The sequence below is a fragment of the Capsicum annuum genome, chromosome 11, assembly GCF_002878395.1.
Source record: "Capsicum annuum cultivar UCD-10X-F1 chromosome 11, UCD10Xv1.1, whole genome shotgun sequence".
In the NCBI taxonomy this organism is placed as follows: domain Eukaryota; kingdom Viridiplantae; phylum Streptophyta; class Magnoliopsida; order Solanales; family Solanaceae; genus Capsicum; species Capsicum annuum.
Genome location: NC_061121.1, coordinates 15838689 through 15860019, shown reverse-complemented (window position 1 = coordinate 15860019; position 21331 = coordinate 15838689). Strand labels below are relative to the sequence as shown.

The 21331-nt window shown below is 38.4% G+C and overlaps 1 protein-coding gene across 1 annotated transcript; it reads left to right on the top strand.

Moving 5' to 3' along the window:
- The first annotated feature begins 19339 nt into the window (after positions 1 to 19339).
- LOC124888789 lies at positions 19340 to 20578 on the top strand. Its single transcript, XM_047400081.1, has 3 exons — positions 19340 to 19519; positions 19673 to 20176; positions 20264 to 20578. The coding sequence occupies exons 1-3, from the start codon at positions 19340 to 19342 to the stop codon at positions 20576 to 20578; spliced, it is 999 nt and encodes a 332-aa protein (XP_047256037.1).
- The last annotated feature ends 753 nt before the right edge of the window (positions 20579 to 21331 follow it).

Genomic DNA, 21331 nt, shown 5'->3' with positions numbered 1-21331 from the left:
TGTAGTAACCCTCTCTCAAGAGTAAGAAGAAGAGCTTGAAGCAAGCTTGTTCATCCAATTTCATAATCTAAGGTATGTGGAGTTTTGAACAAGGGTAAACCTTTCACCCTTGTGCCCAAAGGCTTACTTAAACTATAATTTTCTGCACTATATAAGATTTTACATAAAATTGAATTAGGATTTTTTACCCATTGTTATTGGTTGAAAGCATTAGAATTTTCCCATGAATTGAAAGTCAAATAGTATGATCTTGCATATTTTCTTGAGAAATTAAACTTGGGTTTAGACCCCATGTAGTTATTCCTTGTGAATTGATGAGTTTCAATGATTCTAGAAATTGAAGTATATGAGTATGTTGAGATTGTATGACGAATTGCTGTAACTTCCTAATTTTTACATGATTTATGAATCTATATGTTATCTAATATGCATTTTGATGAGTCTTAACTTTAGATTGAATTATAGGTCATTAAGCCCTACTTGAGACTTGCAATTTTATGAAATCTTGTGCTATAAGCACCCATGATTTGAGTATTCTGAGACTATTGAGAAATGTTTTGACCTAATGGTCATAAAGCTTTGAAATCCACATCACTACATGAGATTATAGACTTTACAGTTGGGTTCTTATTGAACCATGAGATTATTTTAAAATGAATTTCCATGAGATGAGCGAGATAAACTAAAGGGAGTAGTATTTAGCACCGAGTTGACTAAGTTACTACAGTTTCTTACCCAAGAATTATGTGCCAACGTAGGTTTTAGATTTTGGGCTTGAGGTCGAGATGATTGGATCTGAGGTTGAGAAAAGTGATCACTGAGTTGAGGTTATACTCCCTGGCAAGAGTATGATGCCTCTCCCCAACATGAGATTTATTCCTTAGGAGGACAAAACATTGGAATCCATGTAGCTCACATCGTTTATGTCGGTTAAGAAAATCTCCCTCAACTAAATTATTTTCCTTTGAGATAGAATATTTTATTTAAAGCTTTGAGATATGTTATTTTCTAATAGTAAAGTTGCAGATTTGCTTTCTAAAGTATTTTCCCTTGAGATGAGATACTTTCTAAAGTAAATGAACAGTTTTGAGTATTTCCTAAAGAAGAAAATAGTTCTCTCTACTAGTAAGAGTTGATCATCTATTTTTTAAAAAAATATTTATATGATTTCGAGTCTCAAGTGTGTGAGTTCAAAAGAGTTATAAGTTTTTGATTATAAAAGGAGTTTTACTCTCCATAAGACACATGCATGAGTTGAAAGTATTGTTTAAAGCTTTCTTCAGCCTATGGGTAATGATAATAGGAGAAGAGTATAGATTTTAAAGCCAAAGTAGAATGACTCACGAGATTTGTGTTAAATGGTTCATTCTACATGATTTATGAGCTCTACATTCTAGACATTAAAGCCATGTGAGTCATTTCTAATTGCATGCATAATTTGATTAAAGAGTATTGATATTATTTTATGTAATTGCGTACACCCCCACATACTCAGTACATTCCAAGGGCCTAATCCACATAAACATCTATGTGCTATATTGTCTTATAATGTAGGTTTAGGTGATTAGTCCCAGCCTCGTCAGTGATTTCTGAATACCTCTGTCTACATTTCTACAGTGGTGAGTCCTCATGGTTCGAGGACCTATCTTCAGACATTGTAGTATTTGAGTGATTGTGTTATTTCTTTTAGTTCAGTTTGAGTCTGCTGTGGACCTGTCTCAACGGCTCTCTAGTTTATAGAGTAGTAGAGGCTTTATCAGACTAGTTATCAGATAGTTTTTGTGTTGAGATTTCCAGTATTGTGGTCATTTGGACCAAATATTTTCTTCGTATTTCGTATCATCTGATGTGTCACTACCCGTGTTTGGTTTACTTCATCTTGAAATGAGTTATGGTAAGTAGTAACCGGCTCAGAGGGTTAGCTTGGGGCTACTTGTAGCCTTAAGCACCATGTGACATCTCGGGGGTGATTTCAGCTCATTACAAACTTGGTATCAGAGCCTAAGGTTTTATGAAGTCCTAGGTAGTCTGACAAGCTGGGTTGAGTAGAGTCTTAATCATCGGTGTGTAGCATGCCACATCTATGAGAAAGACGCTATGAGATATTTTAAGACAGAGTTGTTTCTTTCTTCCAGATTCTATCATGCCTACTGTTGTCCCTCTCATCTAATAATTCACACTCTTCTATTTTAGTAAATGCCTCTCTGAAGAGCGAATGTCCATAGAAATGATGATGAGCAACCCCCACCTGTTGATCCTTTGAATAAGACGATGTCCATGCTGAGTTTTGGGTGGCCTTTCAGGTGTTAGTCCAAGCAATCACCTCTAATGTTCAAGCCAATAACCAGGCCACAGTTGCTAATTAGCAGGGTGGTGATTTAGCTACTGCTAGGATTCATGATTTCATGCGGATGAATCCGCCAGAGTTTTATGGATCTAAGGCAAGTAAGGACCTATAGTTGTACTTTGAGGAGGTGAGAAAGATCATACAGGTGACTCACATTTCTGAGGAAGAAAGTGTTAAGTTAGCGTCTTACAGGTTGAAAGATATTTCTTATGACGGGTTGTAGCATGGAAGAAGGATAGAGGTGACGGTGTTGCTCCTATGACTTGGTAGGTGTTCCAAGATTCATTCTTTGACAAGTTCTTTCCGCTTGATATGAGGGAAGCAAAGATTGAGGAGTTTATGAAAGTGAGGCAAGGCTTCATGACTATTAAGGAGTACTATTTGAAGTTCAACCAGTTAGCCAAGTATTCTCCTGATTTGATTTATGATACCCGGGCTAGTATGAGCAAGTTTATGACAAGTGTTTCTGGGATGGAACTAAAAAAGTGTCGGACTGCGATGCTGAATAGGGATATGGATCTATCTAGGTTGATGATGCATGCATAATAAATAGAGGCGGATAAGATTAGAGAGAGATAGAGTGAGGGGTAACAAGTGGTCTAGATCTGAGCAGTATGAGTATAGTCCGCCTAGGTTCCATAGAGAGAACCGACCTCAATTTTAGAAATGTCCTTCTATTCTAGCACCTTCTTTAGCTATTGCTCCCGTGCCTAGAGGCAGGAAGGAGCAAGGAGGCAGTTTTTTTATGTCTAAGTCACAGAATAGTGTTAGTAACATGCTCCACTATCCTTCTTGTGCTAAGTATGGTAGGGATCATCCCTATGAGTATTTCGTAGATCTAAGGGGTTGTTTTGGTTATGGGAAGCTGGGCCACAAACTTAGAGATTATCCGCATGCTAGACAGGGGAACAGAGATTCCCAACCTTAGGTACAAACTACTAGTGCACCATCTCATGTACCCCATCTCGCCCCTGCTCAGGGCACTTCATCTAGCACTGCTGTCGGTCAGCGCAAGAATAGATTCTATGCCTTACCATCCCGTCAAGAGCAGGAGGACTCTCCTGATATTGTTACTGGTATGCTCCGTGTCTTTTTCTTTGATGTTTATATGTTGTTAGACCCCGGTTCAAGTCTCTCTTATGTGACCCCACTTGAAGTTGTGAATTTCAAAATGAATCCCAAAAAGATTCCTGAGCCTTTCCTAGTTTCTATACCAGAAGGGGAGTTGGTCGTTACTAAACAAGTGTATAGAGATTGTCCTATTATTGTTCTTCATAGAGTCATACTTTCTGATTTGATAAGGTTAAATATGGTGGATTTTGACCTTATTATGGGTATGGATGGGCTTCATTCTTGTTATGCATCTATAGACTATCGTACCTGTGTGGTCAAGTTTCAGTTTTGTAATGAACCAATTTTTGAGTAGTCCGGGAGTTCAATATCTCTCAAGAGTCATTTTATCTCCTATCTCAAAGCCAGAAAGGTAATATCCAAAGGTTTTATCTATCACCTAGTTATAGTTAAAGACACTAAGTCTGAGGCTCCAACTATTCAGTCTGTCAATATTGTTAATGAGTTTCCTGATATTTTTCGGAAGATCTCCTAGGGGTACCTCCTGATAGAGAGATAGAATTAGGGATTGACCTTCTTCCCGACACTCAGCCTATTTCTATTCTGCCATACCGTATGGCACCTGCAGAGCTTAAGGAGTTTAAAGAGCAACTCAAAGATCTTATGGACAAAGGTTTCATAAGGTACATTATTTCTCCTTGGGGTGCACCTATTTTATTCGTGCGAATGAAAGATGGTTCTTTGCGTATGTTCATTGACTATCGCCAGCCAATAGTAACCACTCTGAAGAACTTTTTGCATGGTGCAATCACCCGCATGATGAGCTCCTACTAGGGAAGCATGAGCCTCTTCCAGTATACTCAACATCTTCACTTATGGAATAAATCATCTGATAATACCATCTAGGCAACGCCAAAACAGATAAGGCTCATCCCAGAAGTAATCTTACACATTACGAAGAAACTTTTTCTTTTACTGAAATAAAAGGTTCTCCGGTAGCATTTTTCTTACCACATAATTTGCAAAATTTGCATACCAAGGTATTTTATCAAGATATGCAGCCAATATCTTATCTTCTGTAAATGAATCATCAATATCTAGCTCATCATTGGTTATTTCCTCTCCTTCGAGTATAGAGAGGTGATCTGCTACCTGGTTCTCGCACCTCTTTCAATCTTTGACTTCAAAGTTGAATTCTTATGGAAGTAACAACCACCGGATCAACCTTTGTTTAACATCTTTCTTTGCTATTAGATATCTCAGTGCTCGTGCTCAGTATGAACCACCACTTTGATTCCCAATAGGAAAGCATGGAACTTCTCAAATGCATAATTAATTGTGAGAAGCTCCTGCTCAGTAACTGAGTAATTTTTCTAAGCCTTATTCAATGCTTTGATTGAATAGTAGATGGGGTGGAACGGTTTTCCTTTTTTTTTGGCTAATCACGGCCCCAAATGATACCCCACTAGCGTCACACATAAATTCAAAAGGCATGGACCAATCTGGCACAACAACCACAAAGGCAGCCACAAGTTTCTCCTTAAGACACTCGAGTGCCTTCTTGCAATCTTCATCAAATACAAACTTGGCTTCCTTCTCCAACAACTTGGATAATGGATTTGCAATTTTAAAGAAGTCTTTAATGAATCTTTGATAGAACCCTGCGTGGTCAAGGAAACTGCACACCCCTTTTATAGAAATGGGAGATGGCAACTTTGTAATAACTTCAACTATGGCTCTATCAACCTCAATCCCTTTAACTGAAATTCAGTGCCCCAAAAATGATGTCTTTTACTACCATGAAATGGCATTTCTCCTAATTTAGCACCAGGTTTGACTCTTTTCACCTCTGCAATGCCTTTCATAGATTTACAATACACGACTCAAACAAATCTCCGACCATAGAAAAATCATCCATGAAAACCTCCAAAGTGGCCTCAACCATGTCGAAGAAAATAGACATCATGTACCGCTGAAAAGTGGCAAGTGCATTACATAAACCAAATGGCATTAACTTGAATGAAAATATGCCATATGGCCATATGAAAGTTTTCTTATCATGATCTTCGAGGGCGATTGAAATCTGGTTGTACCCTGAATATCCATCTAGAAAATAGTATCAACCCTTTCCTTCTAGGTTATCAAGCATCTGATCCATAAGGGCATTGGAAAATGATCTTTCAATGTCCATGAGTTTATCTTTCGGTAGTCCATACAAAATCTCCATGACTGGTCTGAGTGGGATTAATTAATTTTTCTCACTGGTGACCACCGTCATGCCCCCTTTCTTAGACACACACTACATAGGACTCACCCACATGCTGTCAGAGATAGGATACACTACTCATGAATCAAGCCATTTCATAATCTCCATTTTTACTAATTCTTGCATTGGTGGGTTCAATCTCTGTCTATGTTCAATGGTTGGTTTGTAATTTTCCTCAAGCTCAATCTTATGCATGTAAATGCCCGAAAAATGCCAATAATGTCTGTAATGGTCCAACCAATTTCCCTTTTGTATCGCTGAAGCACTGAAATGAGTGCTTCCACCTACTGCTCACTCAGATTGGGTGGATTTATAATTGGTAATGTGTTTCCACTGCCTAGAAACACATACTTCAAATAGATCGATAGTTTCTTTAATTCCAACTCCAGTGCTCTTCAATGGATGGCTTAGCCAGTGGTGTTGGATGATTTTTCAAATCTAAATCTATCTTTTTGGCTGCGCAAGAATATGACCCCATTACATTAAATGCACATACAGTCTCTTTCTAATTCTCAATGCCTTTAATATCGAAATTCATAAGAACTGCTGCTAGAGGTTCGACAGTAGCCTTCTCCGGTATTGAGACTTCCTTGTCATCTTCGTAGTAAATATCCATAATAGAAAGGACGTTTATTTCTGTGGGATGTTTCATGGATTGAAAAACATCAAAATGAACTACTTCATCATTCAGCCTAAATAGCATTTTGTTAACTATTAAATCAATGAGCACACTACTAGTGGCAAGGAAAGGTCGACCCAAAATTATGGGCACCTCAAAGTCTACTTCACAATCCAGTATGACAAAGTCTGTAGGGAATATGAAGTTTGCTTCTTTGACTAGCACATCATATAATATCCCCACAGGTCATTTCACGGATTTGTCAGCCATTACTAATTGCATGTTTATGGGTGTGGGATTTCCCAAACCCAACTTCTTGTAAAGAAATAACTGGCATTAGATTAATGCTTGCTCTGAGGTCGTACAGTGCCTTGGCAAAATCAATAGGGCCAATCGTGCATAGATTGGTGAAGGCACCTGGATATCCCATCTTTTAAACCAAAGACCTTATGGCAATAGCTCCATAATAATGGAGGTTATCTTCTGCCTTAAAGCTAACTGCCCTCTTTTTGGTAAAAAGGTCTTTCATAAACTTTGCATATCTTGGCATTTGATCTAACACCTCCACTAACGGTAAATTTATCGTTAACTGTTTAAGCATTGCCATAAATTTGCCAAACTTTGTATCATTGGCCTTCTTTTTCAATCTGTAAGGAAAAGGGGGTGGTGGTCTTGGGAGAGTAGTGACCACCATTTTCTTTTTCTTTTTTTCTTTTTTTCTCGTAACCATCACCCCGCCTAAGGTTAGGTAGAGTATCATCATTATCAATTTTTTTCCTCAGTTGGCCGGCTCTCGTCATCATTATGATATTTTTCAATCACATCATCATCAATATTTTTGTCCACGAAAAGGACTGGTAATGTTTTACCACTCCGTGTGGTAATTTCCATTCAAGCACCAGCATTACGTGGATTTAAACTATATCAGTCGATAGAGTTTCACTCTTTCTCTGATTTAATATGACAGATAATTGGTTCAATTACTGCTCCATTTTTTGTATTGAAGCTGAATGTGACCCAACCATTTAGGTCAAAGAGGATATGTCCCTTCTCATCTCGTCGTACCTCTTCATGAATTACACAAACATCTCCTTCATAGATTGTTTCCCCGAATTGGATGTAGTGGCATCTCTGTTCCCGGGAGGAACATATAGCCCACTTCTATCATTTTTTTCTCTTCCAATTTCCTTGGTCATGGTCCCTGTAAAAAAAAAATTTATAGTATTTCCTACATTGATTTCCTTGGCCGCCGCCTCAGAAACCTCCCTAATTATAGAGATAGTTAGCTTTCTCCTCATCTTCAGATTCATCGTGCCCTTGCGCACCAACTACTTTTACTCTCTCTGTCTCACCGGATAGTAGGTGCTTAGTTAGGAGATCCATTTGTTTTTTTAAGTGAGCCATGTCTTGCTGGCTGATGTGTGAGCCCATGCTAACATATTTAAAGCTTTTAACTCTAAATAATTGCAAAGTCTTGAGCAACTTTAGTCACTTTTGATTAGTTTACTTTGGTTTTGTAGTAAAAGTAGAACAGAAGGAGAACAACAAATAAAGGAAGCAAAAAGAATAAAATCGAAAAAAAATGAAGAGCTAAGTGTGGCTGACGACATCCATGACAAGTCGTCAGCCTGGTCATAGGCTGTCAAGGATGCCGTCAAACTTAAACAGAAGAAGGAATTGGAGGAAGTTTTGTGATGACCTTCATGAGACGCTGTCAAGATCCTGATAGGCCATCACTGTCGTCGTCAACCTTAGGCAGCAGTAGCTGAATTTGCAGAGAAGTTGACAACGCCCGTGATAGGCTGTCAAAATAATGATAGGCCATCACAATCACCATCATCTATTCCGAAGAACATCTAAAACTTTAATTTTATTTCCTTATTTAGGGTTAAATATTTAAATCCTTGTTTTAGAGTTTTTCTATTATCCATCAATTAATCGACATATCCTACAACATATGACTTTTTTTGTCTCTCTCTCGAAGACAAATATTTTGGTGATTTGCGTTGTGATTCAATTGAAAGAACATTTTTGATTTCCTTCATTATTGTAAGTTAATCCTTTCAATTATGAATTTAACTTGTGTGCTTGTTTCCTGCATCATGAGTAGCTAAACACTCTTAACCTGGGTTATAGAATCTTGGGTTAGGTCATGATAAGGTGTTGATTAATTACTCATAGTTTAATAGGTGTTAGGATTTCTTGGTAATTCGGATATTCCAACTTATGTCTGTTGGTTGCAAACAATAGGCATATCTACTTTGGTTTGCTTAAGAAAGAAATCATAAATAGTAGGAAGTGAATTATCGACAGGGACACGAAAAGGCTTCATTTAATAATCAGTGCTGTAACAAGGTTGTTTAACCTGAGGAAAAATCTGGGCAGTGAGTTGCGATTTCTTATGTCTGAGAGGATTAGGAAATTATATGCAGGAATAGGTCGAGAGACATTCGAGCATACTATCGATAGAGATAGCTTGTCATCCTAACCACAGTGAGAACCTTGAGTTATTCGTAGCATCTGTCATATACCATAAACCCTTGTGAACATAATTCCGGTTATTTCATAAAATATTGATTACAAACATTAATTTCAAAGTGACTAACAATTGTCTAGGAAATTTAAACCCCCATTTCAGAAAACAGTAAACTACTAGTGAATTATTTTGTAAACAACTTGAGTTCACACCTTATTCCCTGTTGGATTTGACCCTAACCTAGTTGGGTTTTATATTGACAACGATCGCCCGTTCAAGAGTGTATTTTGAGCGTTATCAAAAATAGTGTCGTTGCCGGGGAATACGATTGTAAACTGAAAGTTTGCGTACGCTAATTTGCTGTTAGTTAAGTTTTATAGATTTATGTTTATTTGTTGTTTTTGTCTATTGTAGGTACTGTGTTGTTTATGTCAAAAACAAGAAGTTTTGGAGAACTGTTATTGCCAATCAATTCGAAACCTTAACTTATTGGGAAAATGGCTAAACAATAGGTGGAGGACAGCCTAGCCGCTTTGGCCAGGGCTCAGGTGAACATACAGAATTTGGGTCAATAAGCACATCACCAAAACCCTAATGATGATGACTTGGGTGATGAGGAATTGCTAAATCCTCAAAACCCAAGGCGAGCTAAGCAACTTGCTGCACCAGTGTAGTGAAATGTCAATAGAAACCGTCCAATCCGAGGAAGGTATGGCCAACAACCCGTTCAATATGAGGCTGATAAAGATGATTAAGGAATGGATGTAGTTGGTTCAAAGGGTGCTATCATTCCTCCAGCATTGGCACCAAGTGCAAAATTCATCATAACAAGCACCATGATCAACCTCCTGAATCTGAAGGGGTTGCTTAGAGGCTTACCTGGTAACGACCGAACATGCATTTGGTGAACTTCATCACTATTTTCAAATATTTTGACAATTCGAGAGTGAGTGAGAATGCGATCCGGTTGACATTGTTACCTTTGTCTCTGTCTGGAGAGGCAACAATGTGATGAAATAAGCTAGAACCCAATTCTATAACAAACTAGAGATAGTTGAAAGAGGTATTCCTAGAACGGTTCTTTCCATCCTCCAGAAGGGTACAGTTGAAGGACAAAATTAGTAACTTCAGAAAACTCCTAACTGAAGTATTGCACAAAACCTGGGAGAGATTTAAGAAGAAGCTTGTACAATGTCCAAACCACAATATGACAGACTTTCACTTGAATGAGACTTTGTACAAAGCTTTCAACTCTGTGACAAAGCCAATTGTAAACAATGTTGCAGGTGGTTTATTCATTGATCTCTCTTTCCTAGATATTTTTCACATGCTGAATAGAATGACCAAGCAGAGTCAGGCTTGGCACACTTGGGATTTTGTAGTGGCTAGCCCGTCTATTGTTGATGGTGTAACTACAGAGCAGTGCATATGGTATGGAGAGCGAGACTAGGACATGGCCTATTTAAAGACATAAATGAACTTGCTTACCAAGCACTTACTGTTAGGAAAGACCAAAATGGTAAAGGCTATGGAATCTTAGGGTACTGTTGCTACAGATGCCAATGTAGAGGTAAACTATGTGAGTAATCAGGGGGATTTCCAAGGAAAAAGCTAAGGGAACCAAGGTCGAAACTTCTATGACAAGCTTGATTATAAAGATAGGGAGCAGGGACACTGGAGAAACAATAATGACAGGAGTGGTTTGTATGTTTCTCTTGAAAGTAGGGATGCTGTAATAACTAGCTCTGGAAAGATGTCTATGGAGGACATGATGGAAAAGTTGTTGAAGAGAGTTGAAGCTACAAACTCGGGAGTAACTACTATGAAGAGTGAATTCTCTACCCTCAGTCAGTTGGTTAGCTCACACTCTGCTTCTATTAAGCAGTTAGAGCAGCAAATGATGGTTCATGTATGGAGATTACCACTCAGAGTGGTAAGTTGTTATGTGATCCCTCTAAGGGAAAATCTATGTAAAATATGGTAAGTATTGATGAACCCAAAGAAAGTAGTCCAGTGGAGTCTGAGAAGATGGATGGTTTTGCTGATATGTTGGAGAAAGAAGATGAGAAGGAGGAGGAAGTGGTGTTAAAGACTATCCCTAGAACACCACCTCCCTTTTCTCAATGATTTAATAAAAAGGTCGATGAGGCAAAATTTGGCAAGTTCATGGCTATGCTCAAGCAATTGACAATTAATGTACCTTTGGTGGAGGAACTTAAGCAAATGCCAGGCTATGTCAAGTTCATGACAGACCTCATCACAACGAACATGAAGGTCAGCAGTGAGAAGGTGGACAATCTAAACCTTTGTAGCATTGTTTCCACACGATTCTTAGTGCAAAAAAAGGCCGACCCAGGTACATTCACTATTCTATGCAAGGTTCAGTCTCTGGATGTTACAAAGGCATTATGTGATTTGGGTTCCAACGTGAATCTGATGCCACTTGTTGTATGTAAAAAGCTATGTTTGGAAGATCTAACACCTACTAATATGCGACTGGTGATGGAAGATAGGCGAATAAAGCGGCCTATTGGAATTTTGCATGATGTGCTGGTGAAAGTAGTAGACTTTATTCTTCCTAATGATTTTGTGGTACTGGATTGTGATGTGGACTTTGAGGTACTCATTATCTTGGGAAGGCCACTCTTGGTAACAGGAAGAGTAATAGTTGACATGGAGTTGAATGAGCTCACATTTAGGCTCGGTATAAAGGAGGCAAAATTCAAAATGCATCAACCTACGTCACAACAAAATTATATGAATGTTTTCTCAATCGTTGACGTCTTCAATGAGGATGAAAAAGGGGTATCAACAGGTTATCTTGGTGAATTTCAAGTAGTTAAGAGAACCCAGTCGTGCCGCAATAGTAAATCAGACCCTAATGGGGGTAACCCAGAATTTTTGTGTTTGAGCAAGTGTTTTTATTTTTGAAATTAGGATTTAGTATAGAGAAGGTGAAAAAATGAAAAGGGTCAACTGGAAGGTCATGAAGACATCCATGACAAGCCTTCACAACTGTGACAAGCTATCACGAATGTCGTCAGCTAGATTAGACTTGAGAAATTCTATGCCTTCTATTGATGAAGATCTTGATGAGATATCACAACCATGACAAGACATCAAAAATCATCGTCAGCACAAAGACTAAAATCTGAAAACTGGGCCTAATTTTAATCAGATCCGACCGGGCCCAAATCATGAGACGTTTCAAATTTCCACCGCTTTTAACTTTTTTTTATTTATTTATTTTTTTTCCTTTGTTAAAATAGTTTCCATTCTTGGAAAACACTCTAAGAAAAACAAGTTTAATTTGTGTGTGTTTTTCACTTAAGAATCAAGAACATCTTCCTCCTTCACACTTTTTCTTGTGCGTGGCACTAGATTAAAAGATCCATCAGGTATACTCTACTTCAACTCCTCTTTACTTGTGATGTATGGTGAATGAAAGCTAACTCAAGTCCCCAATGTTATTAAACCAAGTTCAAACTTGGAAAATGGCTAAAATCGCACCTAGGGTTTGTTGTGCAAGCCCAAGGTTTGAAAAGATAGTCCATAATTTGAATTTAAGTGAATCTTGAACAAAAATGGGGACCAAAAATTCAATTAAAGTTAAAAGTGGACTCTGATATATGTGACGAAAACCATGACAGGCTATCACAACTGTGATGGACTATCAGGAATGTCGTCAAGCTCTAAAAAAATTTTAAAGATAGTTCTATGAAGAGCTGACAACATTCTTGACAGGCTATCACAGTTGTGACGGCCTATCGTGAATGTCATCACAAAATGGTAAAAATTGTTGGGTTCTGTCTGAGGTTGACCGCAATTGTGACAAGTTGTAACAATTGTGACGGCTTATCAGGAATTGGCGTCACACCTGGGGCTTGAAACATAAATGAGCCTAAATGATAATGTACTTGTGTTTGTGATCTTCAAGGTTGACTAATGTTCTTCTAATACCTCTAGGTACTCTAAAATGGCACTAAAAAGAAAGAGTCCCACAAAACCGAATAAAGTGGCCAAAGATGATGTACATCATAAGATCACCAACGAAGAATCTAACTATGAGGAGGAGTAACCCTTGCTCAAAAAGCTAAAGAACAAGTAGAGTCAAAAGAAAAATCCACCAGCTCCACCAATTGAGGTGGAGGAAAATGATGATACTGAGTGGACCACAAATTCTAAGAAGGAGGGGTTTGAAAAAAGTGAGTCTGAACATGCTAAAGCTGATGAAGAGGATCAAGAAAAATTTGAAGAATCTGAGTCCAAAGGAATAGCTTCTGGGTCCCCATCCACTGAGCAATAAGACGATGAAGAGTCTCCACCTCAGAGGACTCTTATAAATGTAAGAACCCAGAAGTGAGGAACAATGCTAGATGGCAAATCCCTAAAGCTAAAGACATCTATATTGCTGGGTTGCAAAGAACTGATAGAAGGAATTCGAAGAGCCCAATCCAAGAAGAAAAGATGATCATCATGAAAGGGCTGAGAAAATACCCTGAAGTGGAGAAGAAATTCAAATAATACGGATTAGGACGAACTATAGAAAGGGGAGGTTTATTTTTCCCCATACTGGTTTGGGAGTTCTACATGAATTACCAAGCCCAGTTGGGGAATATGTGCAAACGAGGTGTCAAAGTAGCAAATCAGTCTCTTCTAGTGAGAGTTCGGGTGAGGGATATAAGTGTTGATATTTTGACTAGATCCATCAACAAATTCTTGCACGGCCCCTACTTCATGCCTCAAGATACCACACTATCATTTTATGCTCGGATAAAGAATAAGGACAAACAACATCCTTGGTTGACCAACATCATCACTGACGGAGAACCAACTTGGGTGACAAACCCAAATGAGAGAATCTATAAGTCCTCATTGACTCAGGAGGTAAAATTTTATGGGGAATAGTGGAAGTTTGGATAATGCCTACTAAAGGAGACAATATTTTGGGCGATTACCGGGCTATTTTGGTAGAAAGTTTGGTGTAGCATCTTCCCTTGAACTTTGAGGAACTCATTGCGGATGAGATGAAGATCAGGATGTCGAGGGTTGACACTACTTATACTTTTCCATATCTTATTAAAGAGTTGTGAAGAGCTGCTGAGGTGTCAAAGATTGTGGGAGTTAACGAAGACGTTCATACTCAAAAGACTCACAACCCCATCCAGTTTGATAAGATTCAGCTGGGACTTTGACTTGACAGGGGGCAGAGGTAACAGCGGAGCCACCGGTTACAGATGTAGGAGCAGTACCTCACATTGATGTACAAGATTCTTCAGTACAGGCAGCTTCAATGCCTAAGACTGAAGCCAATCCCTCAGTTCCTCCAGTAACAACAGGTTTGGCATTTCAGCCTATTGATATTAGGAAGGTGGCTAAGCAAGCAAAGTGGTGCGAGTCCCAGCTACATGCCTTCACTAAATAGTTTGTTGCTGCTGTGGACAAAGGAATCAACGCTGCACTAGAGCATTTTGTGACATTGCCTGCGCGAGTTGCAGATTTGGAGAACAGATTTGATGCTCAAGAAAAAGAGATGATAGGTGTTGATCTTACTACATTCAGGGCACTATTGGATAAAGTTAAGGATAAAGTTGAGGTGCTGTAGTAGCACCAAATTATGATGCCAACAGGTCTAGCTATGGAAGAATTGGAGTAAGAAATTCCTATACTTAATCTCAATGCAGACTCCCTGAAGAAAAAGAAGAAAAAGAGGGAAAAGAAAGGCAAGAATAAGGAAGAAAAGCTAGATAGTGAAGAAGAAAGAAAAGCTAAGAAGAAGGCAATGAAGAAGGCAAAAAAGAAAGGCAAGAATAAGGGAGAAGAGCAAGATAGTGAAGAAGAAAGAAAAGCTAAGAAGAAGGCAGAAAAGAAAGAGTTGAAAAAGTCAAGATTAGAGTCTATGACTGATAATGAGAAATGGGAAGCAGCCATTCGAGCTAGGGCTACAGGTGCTTCGTCTAGCCAGGCTTCGACCACTGCCAAGCCAAATGCTCCTGATAGGGAGAAGACAGCAGATGATACAGTAGCAGGGTCGAAGACCCAGGATCCATGTGCTTGACTATCTTTAGTTATACCCTAACCCTTAGTGCATTTTATTTTTGATTATTAAGTTGAGAGTGTAGGGTAAATTATTATTGTAACATTGTCTGTAGATAATTAGAAGTAGTACAAGTACTTGAGGCAGTTGGCTTATTTTTTGATTTATGAGTACTTCTCCAGCGGTCTGATCCATTATGTACTGTGTGAACTGCATCGATTGTGACCACTGTGTATCTTTTTGTGTTATTAGTATGACAAATAAATGACCTGTGTTAAACAAATAAATGCATATGATAAGTAGTGATATGTAAGATACTTGTGTGCCATGTGTATGTAAGGTCTTGCTCAATTTTTGTTGTGCTCTGAATCTAGAACTTTCCCAGTTAGTCGTGCCATGGCCATCTGATAGGCATTAGGAAATGATCATAGGCCGTTTTTGCATGTTAGCCCATGTTAGCCTAAATGACCTTTCTAATGTGAATAATATCCCTTGCTCCCCCTTTGAGCCTAAATAGCCTTTTTTTTTATGCACCTTTCACCTTCTCATTTACATCACAATGAACCTATCTTGGCCCTGGTCCTCCTTGGACACTGTGCACCTTGACTTAGGCAAATAACCTAAGTTGAGAGTGGCTATTATAGGGGTGTGTGATTCAATCTGTGTATGAAGAGAGGTAGAATAAGAAGAATGAATAAAGAGTTAGGTGCAGTGAAAAAGAAATAAGAAAAAAGAAAACTGTGTGAAATATGATAAAAAGATAATCAGTTAATTGAAAAGACCGCATCCATCTGGAGCATGCATGATCAATAAAAGAGGGAAGAAAAGAAGGTTAATGTGGAGAAGAAGGAGTCCCAAAAATAAAGGAACCAGAAACTACGAAATCGAAAGAAAATGAAGAGCTAAGTGTGGCTGACGACCTCCATGACATGTCTTCAGCCTGGTGATAGGCTGTCAAGGATTCCGTCAAACTTAAACAGAATAGGGGAGTTGCAGAAAGTTTTGTGATGACCTTCATGACATGCCATCAAGATCCTGATAGGCCGTCACTGTCGTCGTCAAACTTAGGCAGCAAAAGCTGAATTTGTAGAGAAGCTGACGATGTCCGTGACAGGCCGTCAAAATCATGATAGGCCTTCACAATCACCATCATCTATTCTGAAAAACATCTGAAACTTCAATTTTATTTCCTTATTTAGGGTTAACAATATAAATCCTTGTTTTAGGGTTTTTCTATCTCTCGAAGAAAAATATTTTGGTGGTTTTCCTTGTGATTCAATTGAAAGAACACTTTTCATTTCCTTCATAATTGTAAGTTAATCGTTTCAATTATGAATTCAACTTGTATGCTTATTTCCTGCATTATGAGTAGCTAAATACTCTTAACCTGGGTCATGGAATCTAGGGTTAGATCATGATAAGGTATTGATTAATTACTCAAGGTTTAATAGGTGTTAGGATTTCTTGGTAATTCTGATATTCTAACTTATGTCTGTTGGTTGGAAACAATAGGTGTACTTACTTTGATTTTCTTGAGAAATAAATCATAAATAGTAGGAAGTGAATTATCGACATGGACTCGGAAAAGCTTTGTTTAATAATCAGCGTTGTAATAAGGTTGATTAACCTGAGGTAAAATTTGGGCACTGAGTTGCGATTTCCTAAGTCCATGATATGTGCACAATTGCGAACACATTTGAGGCCTTTAACCTAGAATAATTGTGAGGCCCTAAGCAACTTTTATTGTTTTTTGATGTGTTTATGTTAATTTTATAGATTAATCTAACGGGATAGAGAACCAGCAAGAATGGAGGCAAAGAAGTCGACATCTGAAGAAATTTGAAGAAAGGTGTGGCTGACGACATCTGTGACAAGGCGACATCCCCGTGATAGGCTATCATAATTGCCATCAAATGTAACTAGGGATTTGGAATGAAGTGAATAATATGATGACATATGCTGATAAGACGTCAAAAGTGTGACAAGCCGTCAGAATCATCATCAAACTCAAGCAGAAATTATCAAAATGAAGGAGCTGAAGACATTCATAATACACCGTTAGACTCCTGATAGGCCGTCACTGTTGTCACCAACCTTAGGCAGCAGAAGCTAAATTTGTAGTGAAGCTGACGACGTCCGTGACAGGCCATCAAAATCATGATAGGCCATCACAATTGCCATCATCTATTCCAAAGAACATTTGAAACTTTAATTTTATTTCCTTATTTAGGGTTAACTATTTAAATCCTTGTTTTAGGGCTTTTCTATTATCCTTCAATTAATTGACATATCCAACAACATATGACTTTTCTTTTCTCTCTCAAAGAAAAATATTTTTTTGGTTTTCCTTGTGATTCAATTGAAAGAATAGTTTTGATTTCCTTCATTATGGTAAGTTAATCCTTTCAATTATGAATTCAACTTGTGTGATTATTTCCAACATCATGAGTAGCTAAACACTCTTAATCTGGGTTATGGAATCTAGGGTTAGGTGATGATAAGGTGTTGATTAATTACTCTAGGTTTAATATGTTTAAGGATTTCTTGGTAATTCTGATATTCTAACCTATGTCTGTTGGTTGCAAATAATAGGCGTACCTACTTTGATTTGATTGAGAAAGAAATCATAAATAGTAGGAAGTAAATTATAGAAAGGGACTCAGAAAGGCTTCGTTTAATAATCAGCACTGTCACAAGGTTGATTAACCTGAGGTAAAATTTGGGCAGTGAGTTGTGATTTCCTATGTCCGGGAAGATTAGAAAATTAGATGCTTAAATAGGTCGAGAGATATTCGAGCATACTATTGATAGATATAGCTTGTCATCCTAACCACCATAAGAACCTTGAGTTATTTGTAGCATCTGTCATATACCATAAACCCTAGTGAACATAATCCCGATTATTTCATAAAATATTAATTACAAACATTAATTTATAAGTGACTAACAATTGTTTGGAAAATTTAAACCCCCATTTCAGGAAATAGTGAACTACCAGTGAATTATTTTGTAAACAACTTGAGTTCACACCCTATTCCCTGTGGGATTCGACCCCAACCTAGTTGGGTTTTATATTGACAACGATTGCTTACACCCGTTCAAGAGTATAGTTTGAGCATTATCAAAAATGGCATCATTAGCTGGGAATACGGTTGTAAACTAAAAGTTTGTGTGCGTTAATTTGCTGCTAGTTAAGTTTTCTAGATTTATGTTCGGTTGTTATTTTTGTTCAATTGTAGGATCTTTATAAGTGACGCCAAGCACCACTAGATTCGAAACTCTACCGCATAAGCAGAATGGCAGAGCAGCTACTGCTGATGATGATATGGATGGAGCAGGTGCAACGGGTGCAATCATTCTTCCCTCATTGGCACCTGAAGCAATGTTTAATATTACAAGCACGATGATCCAACTCCTGAATCTGAATGGATTATTTAGAGGCCTTCCAGGGGATGACCCATACTTGCATCTGGTAAATTTTATCACCATTTGTACATCTTTTGATAACCCAGGGGTGAGCCAGAATGCTATCCGGTTGAGGGTGTTCTCGTTGTCTATTTATGGGGAGGCAACAATGTGGTTAAATGAGCTAGAACCCAATTCTATAACCAAATGGAGACAGTTGAAAGAGGTGTTCCTAGAACGATTCTTTCCACCCTCTAGAAGGGTACAGTTGAGGGACAAAATGAGTAACTTTAGAAAACTCCCAACTGAAGCATCACATGAAACCTAGGAGAGATTTAAGAAAAAGCTTGCACAAAATCCAAACAACAACATGAAGGACTTACACTTTAAGGAGACTTTGTACAGAGATTTTAACTTTATGAAAAAGCCAATTGTAGACAACGCTACTGGTGGTTCATTTGTTGATCTCTCCTTTTAAGATATTGTAGATATACTGAATAGGATGGCCAAACAGAGTCGGGATTATTACACCATGGACTCTGTGGTGACAAGACCTACTATTCCTGTAGGAATATATGCTAAAACAACATAGGAGAAATGAGGAGATGGATCAAGATATGGCCCATCTAAAGACTCGGGAGGACCTGCTCACCAAGTACTTATTATCGGGAAAAATGAAGAAAGTAAAGGCTGTGATTTCTCAGGCCCGTGTCAATATAGAGCTTGAACAACATGCTAATTATGTTAATAATCAGGGGGGTTTCTAAGGCAATATCCAAGGGAACCAAGGTAGGAACTTCTATGAAAAGCCTGGGTACAGAGACAGAGAGTAGGGAAACTGGAGAAGCAAGAGTGACAGGAGTAGGTTGTATACTTTTCTTAAAAATTGGGAGGCAGCTGCAACTAGCTCGGGGAAGATATCTATGGAGGATATGATAGAAAAACTGTTGAAGGGAGGTTAGGATACCATCTCAAGGGTACTTACTATGAAGAGTTAATTTTCTACTTTGAATTAGTTGGTTAGTTTACACTCAACTTCTATCAATCAGTTGGAGCAATAGATGAACCAACTTTCTGCAACACTGAACCAGGGAATAAGTGGCAACCTATATAGTAAAATGGTTCAGAGTCAGCAAACTGATGACGCATGTCTGACAATTACCACTAAGAGTGGTAAGATCTTATTTGGCCTTTATATGGGCAAGTCTACGAATAGTGAGATAGTTGTAGATGAACCAGAAGAAAATAACCTAGTAGAGTGTGAGAAGCCAGATAGCTCTATTTATGCATCGAAGAAGGTGAAGGAGAAATAAGAGGAAGTGGTTTTGAAAACCATCCCAAGACCACCACCTCCCTTTCCTTAATGATTGAGGAAGAAGGTCGATGATGCTAAATTCAGCAAGTTCATGGCAATGCTCAAGCAATTGGTAATAAATTTTCCTTTGATTAAGGCACTTGAGCAAATGCCAGGATATGAAAAATTCATGAAGGACTTTGTTACCAAGAAACAAGCAGCGAGTTGTGAATTGGAGGCATACCTTTACCTTTCTAGCGCTATTTCTACAAGGACCATAATGCAAAAGAAGCCGAATCCATGTGTAGTCATTATTCCCTACATAATTGGAACTATGAGGTTCACTAATGCACTGTGTGATCTAGGAGCATTCATTAATTTGATGCCATTGACTATTTATAAAAAGTTGGGGATGGGGAATCCCACACCCACCAACATGAGACTGGTGATAGCGGACAGGTCAGTAAAGCGGTCTATTGGCATTCTGTATGATGTGTTGGTAAAGGTTTCAAATTTCATATTCCCGATAGACTTTGTCATTCTAGACTGCGAGGTGGACTTTAAGATTCCCATAATCTTGGATCAACCTTTTCTCTCAACCGAAAGTGTGTTGATTGATTTGAGAGTGAATGAACTCTTATTCAGGGTAAATGATGAAGTGGTACAATTTGATGTGGGAAAATAAAAGAAATAGCATGAGGAAATGAGTGTGTTCTCAGTAGTTGATGTGTATTTTGAGGATGAATAGGATGTAGCCAGAATTGAACAACTTACTATCAAACCTTTGGCCGTGGTCATGATGAACTATGATAGTGAAGGTATGGAGGAGTATGATGAGACATTTTGTGCCTTGAGTAGCATAGGGTCATACCCTTATGCTCCTAAAAATTTGGACCTTGACCTTGTTAATCGACCAACGGCACCAGCCAAGCCATCTATTGAAGAACCCCCAATATTGGAGTTGAAGGAGTTGCTTGGACACTTACGATATGTGTTTCTGGGTAAAGGAAAGACGCTACCTGTTACTGTTGCAGTTGATTTGAAAGAACAACAGGTAAAGTAACTTATTTCAGTACTTTAGAAGCACAAAAGAGAAATCGAATGGACCATCACAGATATTGTGGGTATTTCCCCTGGCATCTGCACGCATAAAATTCAACTTGAGGAAGATTGTATTCCAACCATAGAGCATCAGTTCCATCTTAACCCACCAATGCAAGAGGTGGTTAAGAAGGATATTATTAAGTAGTTGGATGCGGGAGTGGTTTACCCTATTTCTAATAGTAAGTGAGTGAGTCCAATTCAATGCATGCCCAAAAAAAGGGGTATGACGGTGGTTGCTAATGAAAAGAATGAGTTGATTCCACTCAGGCCAATAACTGGGTGGAGAGTTTGCATGGACTACTACAAATTAAACTCTTGAACTCTGAAGGACCACTTCCCAATGCCTTTTATGGACCAAATACTTGATCGATTAGTCGGTAGGGGGTGGTATTGCTTCTTGGATGGTTATTCTAGATATAACAAATCTACATTGCTCCTGAAGATCAGGAGAAGATGACATTCACATGCCCATATGGCACCTTTACATTTAAAAGGATGTCATTTGGGATATGCAATGCACTCGCCCTTTTTCAACAGTGCATGATATCTATCTTCTCAAACATGGTAGAAGACACCATAGAGGTGTTCATGGATGATTTCTCTGTGGTGGGAGATTCATTTGAAATGCGTCAAGAGAATCTGAATGTAGCCTTGCAAAGATGTGTTGAATTTAACCTAGTGCTTAACTGGGAAAAATGCCATTTTATGGTAA

Coding starts and splice junctions, on each gene's coding strand:
- LOC124888789 (XM_047400081.1), top strand. CDS start 19,340: ATGGTTCAGAGTCAGCAAACTGATGACGCATGTCTGACAATTACCACT. Junction 19,520..19,672: donor CTATTTATGCATCGAAGAAG/GTGAAGGAGAAA, acceptor CCTTTGATTAAG/GCACTTGAGCAAATGCCAGG. Junction 20,177..20,263: donor TCAGGGTAAATGATGAAGTG/GTACAATTTGAT, acceptor GAGGATGAATAG/GATGTAGCCAGAATTGAACA.